This window comes from Nilaparvata lugens, chromosome X (assembly GCF_014356525.2).
Source record: "Nilaparvata lugens isolate BPH chromosome X, ASM1435652v1, whole genome shotgun sequence".
NCBI lineage: Eukaryota > Metazoa > Arthropoda > Insecta > Hemiptera > Delphacidae > Nilaparvata > Nilaparvata lugens.
The window spans coordinates 40,331,084-40,343,947 of NC_052518.1; the positions used below are offsets into that span (position 1 = coordinate 40,331,084).

At 34.4% G+C, this 12,864-nt stretch overlaps 1 protein-coding gene across 1 annotated transcript; it reads right to left on the reverse strand.

Annotated features, from left to right (window-relative positions):
* Positions 1–3,173: 3,173 nt before the first annotated feature.
* On the reverse strand, positions 3,174–6,946 carry LOC120354574. The gene is made up of 2 exons (XM_039441922.1): positions 4,771–6,946; positions 3,174–3,554 (listed from the first exon to the last, which is right to left on the reverse strand). The coding sequence occupies exons 1-2, from the start codon at positions 5,131–5,133 to the stop codon at positions 3,174–3,176; spliced, it is 744 nt and encodes a 247-aa protein (XP_039297856.1). The 5' UTR covers positions 5,134–6,946.
* Positions 6,947–12,864: the final 5,918 nt, after the last annotated feature.

The window sequence follows — 12,864 nt, forward strand, 5'->3', positions numbered from 1 at the left end:
TTCATCAAAGAGATTTCCAATGAGGTTACTGGATAATATACTTAGCTTCTATCGGAGCATCCCCAGCCTTCGCAGCTGGTTTTGTACACTTCACCTCCCCCTCAATAAATATAAATGATTTGCATGGAAGGCTGTACTGATCCATAGAAGCCACATGGATGCGAGCTTCATCTGAGGGTTTAATTTCTTGTCCCGAATATACTGTATGAGTATGGAACTGAAATTTAGTAATATCATTATAGAACTCGAGTTGAGATTCAACATCGAGAATTTCACTAATTGCTGCGCCGTACATGACGCCAATCTACTATAAATCCCAACTTTTCCAATATTCTCGCGCTTTTCGCCGATATAGCACGTAGCTTTTTAGGTGTTGACTCTATCACGTTCGAGTCTCTAATGAGCTTCTGTGAGCAAATGCTAGTGCGAGGTTTGAAAACGAGGAATCCCATTTCAAGTTCTTTGTTTTTCACGAATGTGAAGTCTAATTGTAATTATATCTCCTCGGAAATCAATAAACGATCCTTCTTGATCGGTTACCTTTACATTAATGCTTTGAATTCTATGTGTGTTTAAAGGCATATAGATTATCGGATTAGGCGTTTCATTTATCAAATACCCGCTAGGTACTCTAGGTGAGAACTCGTATATAATATGTTTCTGTTTGCCATCGGAGTAACTCCCACAGGCTATATTGCACTCAACTACAATAGAGTTAATATTTGTTATGCTAACTAAATGCTGAGAATAATACCATTTATTCGGTTGTAATATAACATTATCAAAACCAAGCATTTTTCCTATTGAAGTAGATGATGTAAAGTCAATAGGCTTATCAGAACGAATTTCGAGCTTCATAGTATTCGTGTTAGCTCTTATATTAAGTTTCTTTTCGTCACTATTCAATTTACTCTTTAAAGCTAATATAATGTCATCAACTTCATATGCACCCGTATCAAGATCAATTAATTTATCACCATATTTGAAGCTAGAATTTTTACCTTTTATAACATTTGCAATGCTATTGTAAGTACAGAAATTAATCAATCCAATTTCCCATTCTTTATTTTTATCCAAATCGAGAATTTCTTGTAAATGTTCATAGAGATCACTTGATCTAGATCGTAATGTAATAACAACCATCTTATATGTTTTCGGTACAAATACTGGATTACAACTGGTTCGCAAAAAACAAGAGCATAAGGTGTCCACATATATTTGTATGTAATGGTTGCATGTGCTCAACATTGTAAAAAATATTTACACCTGTTTCTTTTTTCCAATATTTATTCAATTCATAAGGTGGTTGTAAATTACCAATTGGATCAAAATAGTAAACATTTGATCCTCGTTTCTTATAACCAACCCAGTGTGTACCATGTCCGGATTGAGTGTCTAAATTAACAATACAATTCTCATTTTTTAGAATTTTATTAGGTAATGTATCTATCATGTATACACCTCGTAGGGGAATTTGTAATAATTTACACCATTTTATTAGATCGTGATTGGACAATTCACCATCGATATTCATTTTTTCACCTTCTTTGTCGTTCTACGTTTTTTAACTCTTTTTTTCTTTGGGAATAAACTTACACCATATGGTGAGGAGGAGGATGTGGGGTTGGGCCCAATCAAAATACGACCACCACTCGAGATTGGAGGGTACGGTTTCAAATAGTAACCTCTACCTGCAATATGCTGTTTCAACTGAGCAATAGCTTTTTTCCTTATCGAGCTGCTATGAGTTTTCCCAACACTTGTGCTCTTCTTCTTCTTCTTCTTTCTCAATCCACCGCCAAACGCTGCTTTAGCTTTCATCACGTTTGTTACAAGATAACTAAGTGCTCTTTCACTTAGAGATGATTTTGGATTCTTGAATATTTCCCATGCTGTGTTTGCAAGAGCTCTGTCTGCAATCGCTCGCGACTTATTATCACTATTTTGAGTGTATGCTATATCATGTACCTTACAGGCCCTATCTAATGAATTTATACCTTCATCCCCCTCTTTAACCTTTCATTAACCTTGGTGCCAGGGCCACACCACTGGTAGCCCCCCGGAGGTGAATTTCAGGTGATGCGTTTATTAATTTATTTATAATAGTTGATGTAATGTCCCCCGCAGTACCCGCTATACCTTTGACAATTTTGCTAGCCGAACTCAAGATTCCTTTACCTCGTTTCCTAGAAGATAACTTTCTTCTACATACCATTTTTCATTACCTTTCAACTCAATAGTTGAACATCGACTGAGGTTAATTAATCAAACACTTAACCTCAATCGAGAGACAAAGAAATTGTCTCACTATGTGCTTTATATATTACTACAAAGTTGGTATGTTTTAATCAATAGGGAATACAATTTTCTATCATCATGATGTGTCTTATTAACACACTTGTTAAGTATGTTGTAAGTTTTGTAGAAATTGCAAAGAATTGAACGTTCATCAATCATAAATCTATACCAATGTCTTAGACTAACATCGAGAGAAGCATCTGATGAATTGACACATGATTTGATATAAGATAATGTATGATTTCTTACTAGCAGTAATTCCTGCATCAATTGAGGTGTTTCCAAATCCCTAATCTTATTTCGTACATTTTGTATAGATTCCAATATTCTCTTACCATCATTTTGCATTGAATCATATTTTTTCAAAGCAATATGGAAAAGTAATAGCATATTCACACAACATATTATAAAGAGAAGAACAAATAAAACTCTCCATACGATTATCTCCATTGCACAACTTCTCCATTCAAGTGTTGTAAGCATACTGATAAAAATAGATTGCTATATCTATAGTGAGTGTATAGCGCAAACAGATCGAGGAGAATCTCGCAACAAGGTCAAGACTGGCATGTGGTGCATGCGCATGCGCACGCGCAGCAGCAACTATAGAATAGCTTCTCTTGTAACTGAACACTCAATGACTATACAAGAGCATTACTATTCTTGCATGAACTATTCTACAGTCATTGAGTGTTCAGTTACAAGAGGATCTATTCTCGCGTGAACAGTGTACTATTCTACATCTTCTTTGACAGGTGAGAATTAAGAACAATTTTTTAAAAACAATACAACAATTTATTATCAAACACTACAATATTTACATTAAATACTACTTGTGAAGCATATAACCACTACATGCTATGAGAATAAGATTGTTAAATTTTAACAATCTTAATGTTGCTCCATGTAGCGGTTATATGCTTCACTACTATTCCTAAATTTTTACAGTTAGAATTAAATTTAACAACTTTACAAGGTGAAATTATTGAAGAAAATCTCTGAGGCAGGTATACCTCAGAGATTTTCTTCGTAGAAGCGATATTAATTTTCAAAATAATTCGTCTGCCATGATGGTTCGTTTCCTCCCGCACTGAGATGATAGTATGTGGAACATCCTCCGCCAGCTCGCGGAGAGGCACCCACGGTTTTGGTGATGGTTTATTGATGAGTGTGATGAAGTCCTCATCATCATCATCATCCCGCGCGGCTGCCTCCTCCAGTAGCGGAGCCATGGAGGTGTTCTCAGACATATGTTTCTGTTAAATGAAAATCTATGATTAGTAACTTTATTATAATTTGTTTCAGATTATCAACTACTTGTGATCAACAGATTATTGTCATAATCTCAACTTGATATCATCAGATTGACAAGACATTCTCTACACAAAGTGAGTAATATCAGTTATTGAAGTAATATTTCTTGCAGAATCCAATAGTGAATCAAATTAATAAGCAAACTCTTTCATTGCAACAAATAACTATCAACTGAATCAGTAATTTTCTTAACACATCACTTCAATATTATAGCAAATAATATGTAAGCATCATAATAATGAAATCAAAATATTCATCTTATTCAATTTTTGACTGAACTACTAGTAAGGTTGATCAGTTCAAAAAGTATTCATTATACACATCTTAACTGAACTCTAATCATTTAATATCACAATAAAACTATCAACTAAATCAGTAATTTTCTTAACACATCACTTCGATATTATAGCAAATAATATGTAAGCATCATAGTAATGAAATCAAAATATTCATCTTATTCAATTTTTGACTGAACTACTAGTAAGGTTGATCAGTTCAATTTCAAAAAGTGATCATTATACACATCTTAACTGAACACTAATCATTTAATATCACAATATAACTATCGAGTAAATCAGTAATTTCCTTAACACATCACTTCAATATTATAGCAAATAATATGTAAGCATCATAATAATGAAATCAAAATATTCATCTTATTCAATTTTTGACTGAACTACTAGTAAGCTTGATCAGTTCAAAAATAAAATTATACACATCTTAACTGAACTCTAATCATTTAATATCACATTGTGCATTGTACAAAGACATCTATTGGAAATTAGTTTTTTCTCACTTATTAGATAGTAGCATGCATTCAACCTAATCACTTCAAATAATTATATTTCTTGATTTCATAAAACAATTTATGCTCAATTTAAATGAATATATCAATGTAATCATCATATTCATGTAGTCGAATAAACATCTTGACTGAACTCTAAAGTTGAATTAAGTTCCTATATTCGTTATCAAGAAATTGTCTTTCAAATCAGATTCATCAATAACTCCAATGTGAGTACATGTAATGTGAACATTGGAAATTAGTTTTTCTCAGTAAGAAATTTATCAGATACTAGCAAGCTTTTGGATGACAACATATAAAGATTTAAAATCATCTGTTCACATTACATGTTAATAATATTTGAAATAACTAACCTTTGAGGGTACGAAGTTGGTTTCCTCCTCCTCCAGAAATTGCAGTTTTCTCTTCCCCTGCTGCCTGTTGGTGGTAATTGTTGTTAGCGGCACTCGCTTCGGTGCCCATCCTAGATGAGATGGTGGTGGTGTGTCTGGTATAATGAGCTCATCGCTGCTCATCCCTCTCTCCACGAAGACTCCACGTCTCTTCAGGGGCGACTCCTCGGGGTCGGATGCGACAGCGACAGCAGCAGGGGGAGCAGCACTGCTAGAAGGAATCTTCTTCTTCCGCGCAGCTTGCGCTGCCCAGTAAGATGAGAATGATGGTTCTTGTTGAGGAGGTGTATCCGGAAGGATGTACTGCTCACGTGTGGACTCCATGATGATGATAGCGAGGATATGTGTGAAACGTGACTAGTGGTCGAATGAAGCTGGCAAATCCAATGACCGCCTCTTATATACTCATTCGTTCCTCTCTCTCTGTTTTAGGGTGAGTGAGAGATAGTGCATTTTTCCACTTGTCACATCCTTGACATACAAATGCATTCTTACACGTACAGCAAGTTGCATTCAGAGAAAAAATATCAAATTCTCACAATGCACTCGAATTCTCACTTCCACATATCTCGAATAACAATATTTCGAATGTAATCTCCTCATTAATTTCCATAATTAACATCACATGTTGACTTGCTAAATTTCTTCTCAATATTATTGTGATTTTCATTATGTTCGTTGATTTCACAGAGTTCGAGAGTGCATAATCACTCCATTCTTTGAGGAGGAAAGACGTATGAAGAACTAGTGTAAGCAGAGAGAGAGAGACAGTACAGCACATCATTCATTGCATGTAAGTATGATACAATTCTTTATTTTTCTAATCATGATTTTTCAGGAGTTACTTCTTTCCTGATACTACGACAATGCACTTAGGAATCACTAATATCTCGATTACAACAGAGTGCATATTGTACTATATCCAGCTTGTTTTCCCACAGCATCTTCTTTTTCATCATTTGTCGTTTCTTTTCCATTATAGCTCATCTTTTTATATATACAAAATGGAACATGTATCACTTTTTCATAAGGATTTTCAATAATATATTTGCAATATACACATTGCAGATATGATTTCTCATGCAAAAAGTATCCATTTATTGCAAAATAGTCTGCTCTATTAATAAATACTGAGAGCTTGAATGGTTCTGGACGATGGAAAGTTAAAACTCGTTCTTCATATTGTCGTAGAATATTATTATCGAAATTCTCCTCTTCACATGAAATATTATCTTCTTTGCGCCATCCACAATTTGGACTACATCGTTCATGTTCCTTACTAGGATCGTCTGTTGGCAACCAATTTTCTAAATATACTGAACAAAACACGCATTGAACAACGTCAGGTGCTCGCACAAATTTAAAACCCTGTTTAGCCAAATTTTGAGGTGACAACAGACTCGATTCTAATTTCCAACGATTATCAAATGTTAATAACCTTAATCGTTCATGCATGAAAATCTGATCCTGTGATAGCATTTTTTGCACTGTACTCGCAGCTTGTTAAATCACAACTGATTTTTAGATTAATGTTTACTTGTTTTTATATCTAATTCTGTGCCATAGTAATATATTCTTTGTTTGTTTTCAGTAACCCGCTAGTAGCAGAGATGGAGCATAGCAGAGAACATAGAGTTGGAGGCGTGAGTTCGCGAGCAATTCGCCATCGCATTTCCTTCAAAAACGTAGCACCTGACATTGAAAATGTGCTTCAAAACTCAAAAGCTCGTGTTTTCGAGATAATAAGAGAACACGCTGCACGTTTCGAAGGAAATGTTAAATGGTTTTTAGTATTAAATGTATTATTGTATAAGATGGTAGTTTTAGAATCAGAGGAATCTGAAGCTGTTTCATCCATTGTGAATCTTCATAGCTACTCGGCCATAGGCATGAATGTCTTGGAGAGTTATGACGAATTGAATGAACAATTTATGTTAGCAGTTAGGAAAATTTTAAGTTCATTCGATAACTTTGTTCGATTTGGGAGTGGGTGGGTGTTGAAGAAGATCGACTCGCTTGATGTAAATGTGATTAGATATAATCCAATGTACACAAGCAGTTATATTCAAACACCCCAGTTCATTAAGAATAAGAAATGTGTTATCAATATCAAAAATCTTTCTGATAAAAAGTGTTTTCTGTGGAGTGTTCGAGCCTATTTTCACCAGAAACCGAATAACAGTCAATTAATGGTGAAATATTTGAGCAAATTTGCTCACAGGCTGAACACTCACGGAGTTAATTTCCCAACCACCGATTGCGACATAAAGAAATTTGAAATTCTCAATACAGACATCGCAGTTCATGTTATCGCGTATGACAACAAAAAGTTTTTCCCCTATCGAACAAGCATATTCCGTACGCGTAAATACCAAATTAATCTTTTAATGTTGAAAGGCGATGCAGGAAAAACTCATTTTTGTTTAATTAACACTGCGAACGGGAAAAACGGATTGTCATGTCTTCTTTTTCACCTTTCGAAAAATAATCGTCAAGTAGCTGTTTGTAATTTCTGTTTTCACAGATTTACAACAAACAAATCTAAAAATTGTGATGGGAAAGCAAATTTGATGAGACATCTAGAGAGCTTTGTTCAAAGTTCCAGTCTCAGAGAACTTCATACCCAAAACGTGGTGAGACAATCAAATTTAAAAAACTCGGTTCGACTTTGAAGAAAAAGTATACAATCTACGCGGATTTGGAAACATTTGTTGTGAATATGGATGGTAACGAATCTGAGGATGTACCTATTACCAGAAGTTACACCAAGAAAACGGCGCGTCATATTCCGTGCGGGTATTGTTTCGTTGTAATTGATGTGAATGGAGATATCGCGTATGGCCCAGTACTCTATAGATCGAGTAATATCAATGAAAAGATCATGGAGAAATTTCTCAAGGAAATAATCGAACTGGGTGATTTATTGAGTGCAGATATAAAATGTGAAATTCCGATGGAGCATTTAAGTGAACGTCAGCAACGCAAATTTCAAAACGCTGATAAGTGCGGCCTTTGCGATGAAGTTTTTACCGAAACAGACACAAAGGTACGCCATCATGCACATGAAAATGGAAAGTTTTTGTGTGCTGCTCATGTGTCGTGTAATTTAAATACTCGAACTGACAATACGATTAGCTGTTACTTCCATAATTTTAGCGGATTTGACAGTCATTTTATTCTAAAAGCTCTCGGAAAATGTAAAAAAGAAATTTCCTGTATCGCCAATACATCAGAAAGATTTTTGACATTGACAGTGGGAAAAATCAAGTTTTTAGATTCATATAAATTTATGAATGAATCTTTAGATGTATTAGTGCGCAGCTTGGTAGATAGTACAGATATGGAATTGAAGTTCAAACGACTGTTTTCAGTATTTAATGACCCCGATCTCGTACAAAGGCAACTATTGTTGAAAAAAGGAGTATATCCCTATTTGTACATATCTTGCCCTGAAAAATTCACTGAGACTTCTCTCCCTCTGATAGAATGTTTTTATAATGATCTTAACGATACACCCCTCTCCCCCAAAGAATATGAGCATGCACAAAGAGTGTTCTCAACATTCAAGTTGAAATCTCTTGGCGAGTATCATGATTTCTATCTGTGCCTAGACGTCATGCTATTAGTTGAGGTTTTCGAAGAAATGAGGTCAACGATTTTTAGGTCATATGGCCTCAATGTGAATCATTTTCTTTCGCTTGCTCATTACACTTGGAATTGTATGTTAAAGTTCACCCGGGTTGAACTCCAATTGATTAGCGATCCTGATATACATCTATTGTTTGAATCAGGAATGCGCGGTGGTGTTTCGTTTATTGGCAAGCGTTATTGCGAAGCCAATAACAAACACATCCCTGACACATGCGATCCCACAAAACCAAGTAACTATTTGCTTTATATAGATTGTAATTCTTTGTATGCCCACTCTATGAATCAATTCTTACCTTATGGAAATTTAAAGTTCCTCTCAGAGGAAGAAATCCATGCTCTTGACTTTACAAATTTGTAGAGTGAATCAGAAACTGGTTATGTAATTGAATGTGATCTCAAGTACCCACAGGAGTTACATGATATGCATGTCAATTTCCCTCTCGCTCCACTTCATCAAATTCCTCCTAGCGAATTGTTCTCTGAGTACCAAACCAATGAGAACGGTCAAACTCTGACTAAAAAACTCATGAACACACTTTTTGATCGAGAGAGGTACATTGTTCATTACATGAATTTGAAACTGTACCTTCAACTCGGATTGCAATTAACAAAGGTACATCGCGTCATTAGCTTTTCCCAATCGCCTTGGTTGAAGAACTACATTGAGTTCAATACCTGTAATAGGCAAGCCGCGAAAAATAAATTTGAAGTCTCCTTCTTTAAACAGATGAGTAACTTATGCTTCGGAAAATCGATTCAGGGAAATCGGCATCAATGTAATGTTCAAATTATCACAGACGCCAAGCGTCTAGATAAGTACATTTCAAATCCCCTATGTAAACGCTGGCAGATAATAAGTTCGGATGTGATTGCGGTTTTCTCGCGAAAGTTGGAACTAAAAATGAATAAGCCAATCTATTCAGGTTTCTGCATCCTGGATTTGAGTAAACTGCACATGTATGATTTTTTCTATTGTAAATTGCAAAAAATCATACCATGGCAACGCATCCAGCTCTGTATGACTGATACAGATAGCTTCCTCTTATCATTGGAGACACCCGACGTCTACCAACTGATAAGAGAAAATCTAGAATTGTTTGACACTTCAAATTACCCAGCTGAGCACGAATGCTTCTCCAATGAGAGGAATAAAGTTGTAGGGAAATTTAAGGATGAGGCAGCTTCATTTCCTTTAAAATCTTTTCTGGGATTACGGGCGAAATTATATTCATATCTTGTAAATAATGAGAAGGAGGAAACTGTAAATAAGTGTGTAGCAAAAGGTGTGAAGACACATGTGAAAAATAGAAAACTTAGTTTTGACTTGTATAAGAAATGTTTGATTGAACAATGCCAACATATGGAAAAATGTAATATGTTGAGATCCTTCAATCATAACATGCATCAAATTGAATGCGCAAAGGTTTGTTTAAGCCCGTTCGATGACAAGCGCTTTATTGCAGAGAACGGAATCGATACATTACCATTCGGGCACTACAAAATAGCAAACTGATGGCACAGATCAGTGTGTGTGTAACGAGCTAGTGACCAACACATCGAATTCTGTTTCAAGCGTGTCTTCACACAAAGAAGAAGAATGAGTAATATTAGAGCAAAATTAGCAGCAGAGCTTCACTCTGCTGCACGTGTAAATTACCCCACACGCAGATATGAGTTGAAGAATGAGAACGATTTATATCAATCAGATCTGATTGAGATGGGTAGCTTATCTAAATTCAATAAAGGATATCAATATATTTTAGTTGTTATTAATTGTTTTACTAAGTACGCTTATTGTATACCTTTAAAGAATAAGACTGCACAAAGTGTTTATAATGCACTCGAACCCATTATTTGTAAGAATAGACATATGCGTTTTTTCCAGACAGATGGAGGGGATGAGTATTCCAATAAGCATGTGAAAGATTTGTTTGATAAGTATAATATCAAGCATTATTCGGTTTTTACTGATAAGAAAGCTAGTATCGCTGAGAGATTTAATCATACAATAAAATCAAAAATATATCGATCTTTAACTGAACGTGGGAGTAAAAACTGGGTTAATAACTTACAAAATATTGTAGATGATTATAACAATACAGTACACAGTAGCATTGGAATGCGACCTAAAGATGTAACTAAAAAACATCGTAAACGTGTTTTAGAATCACTAAACTCTGCATTTAATAGACGATTCAAATTAAAAGTGTTGAAACCAAAATATAAGCTAGGTGATATTGTGAGAATTTCTAAAAAGAAACAGATATTTGATAAAAAATATCTAATGAATTGGTCATCCGAATATTTCCGAATTGTGAGCATACATCCCACAAGACCTATCACTTACTCATTAGAAGATCTTAGTGGTGAGATAATACAGGGTAGGTTTTATCAAGAAGAAATTAAAAAAACGCTTTTGAATGAATCTGAAAGAAATGTTTATTTGATAGAAAAAATATTGAGATGAGATAAGGATAAGTTGCTTGTGAAATGGGTTGGATTTCCACAACCATCTTTCATAAATCGAGAGAACTTATTAGAGTAAATAATAATAATTAGAGTAAGATCACATGGTATAATTTTATCGAATCACATTTGTTGTAAATAATTAGAGTAAGATCATATATGATGTAAATAATGTACATTATCTATCCACATTTGTTGTAAATAATTAGAGTAAGATCATATGATGTAAATAATGTACATTATCTATCCACATCTGTTGTAATATTCTTTACATTGTGTGTTTTTTAAATAAAAACAACTTGAATTGAATGTTCGCTCTTTCATTTCTCATTTTTGTCATAGAGAAGTGCTAGTAGCATGTGGCACAAGGTGACTAGATGTTGAATGGGTGAGTACATCTAGTCACCTAGAAACGCTTCATTACCGAGTGAACCAGACACATGAAACAGTTCTGTTTGTATATCTCACTTTCTCAACATGAACAAACTCGACATTGTAAATTTCGATAAGTTAATTGCACAAGAGGAAAAGCCTGTATGGTGTAAGAATGGTACATTGATACCGCATAACGCTAGAATTCTCATTGTAGGCCCGTCTGCATGCGGTAAAACGAATTTATTGTTCAACTTGATTTTTTCCAAAAATGGATTGAGATTTAAACATATTTATTTAAATACTAAAAGCCAATATCAAGATAAGTACTTGTTTTTGAGAAAAGTCTTTTCAAAATTGAAAGGTATTGAATTTCATGTCAATGATATTCCTGAGAGAATTCTCCACCCAAATAAAATTCAACAATTTTCTCTTGTTATATTTGACGATTTACAACTTAGTCACACACCTCAAATAAGAGATTATTTTACTATGGGTAGACATCGTAATATTGATACAGCATATTTAATTCAAAGTTATGGTGCAACACAAAAACATTTCACCAGAGATAATGCAAATATGATTGTTATATTCAAAATTGATCAATTATCACTCAAATTAATACATAGAGACTATGTGGGTGAAGATATTTGCTTCAGAGATTTCAGTAAATTGTGTTCAAATGTGTGGAATTCTAAGAAGCATAGTTTTCTTACTATTATGACTGAATGTACAGCTAATAGTGGAAAATATAGACAGGGTCTGGATAACTTTATTGACATTTAGTAGAGAGTGAGTAGCAGTGAAAGAATGAGGATGTCTCGTAGAAGACAAAACGCTAGTGTTGCTCTAATCGATAAGATTAAGAAATTGAGGAAAGTTATTAGAGATAAACATAGAAGCATTGTACATTTTGAAAAGCAATCTGACAATTACAGAGAAAAACTTTTTAAACCGATTATCACACCTTTAGTTGAAATGGGGAAAACTAAATCTTCTCACCACTCTGATCAGAGTTTTATACCAAAAAAGGAGGAACAAGAAGAAGGAGAAGAAGAAGAAGACGAAAGTATGGAATTGGGAGAAAAACATGATGATGAAACAATAGAAGTTGCATCACCATCAGCAGCTGAAAAAGATCTAAGCATGAACGAATCAAGTATATTTAATTCAACTAGGCTTGAGAGTGATACAAGCGGTAAAATAAAGAAGATAAAGAATCAAGTGCTTGCACAATATTTGTATACATTTCATAGTGAAAAATTGGATAACTCGATTCCTTATGGAATTTCCTACGATTCTGACCAAAAATTATATTTTATGGGTGAGATGGTTGTTAGCTTTGATAACTACTTCTTTTATATTGATAACGAAAAATTCCGAATTACACATGGACTATTAGAACTGTTATTTGCGCAAAGACCAAATTCATATCTCTTTGATGAAAAAGATCTAAATAAATACAAGAAGATTTTATCAATAACAAAAGTTCATTTGGATAGACGAGGATATGTGAAACGTAACAGTGGTGTAAAGTCTCGCTTAATTCAAATGCTGTTTCCTGTT

Bases quoted from the DNA above. Each gene is read 5' to 3' on its own strand.
- LOC120354574 (XM_039441922.1), bottom strand. From the start codon at position 5,133: ATGGAGTCCACACGTGAGCAGTACATCCTTCCGGATACACCTCCTCAA. The intron at 3,555-4,770 runs GTTAGTTATTTC...TTCATTTAACAG, and splicing joins CCAACTTCGTACCCTCAAAG to AAACATATGTCTGAGAACAC.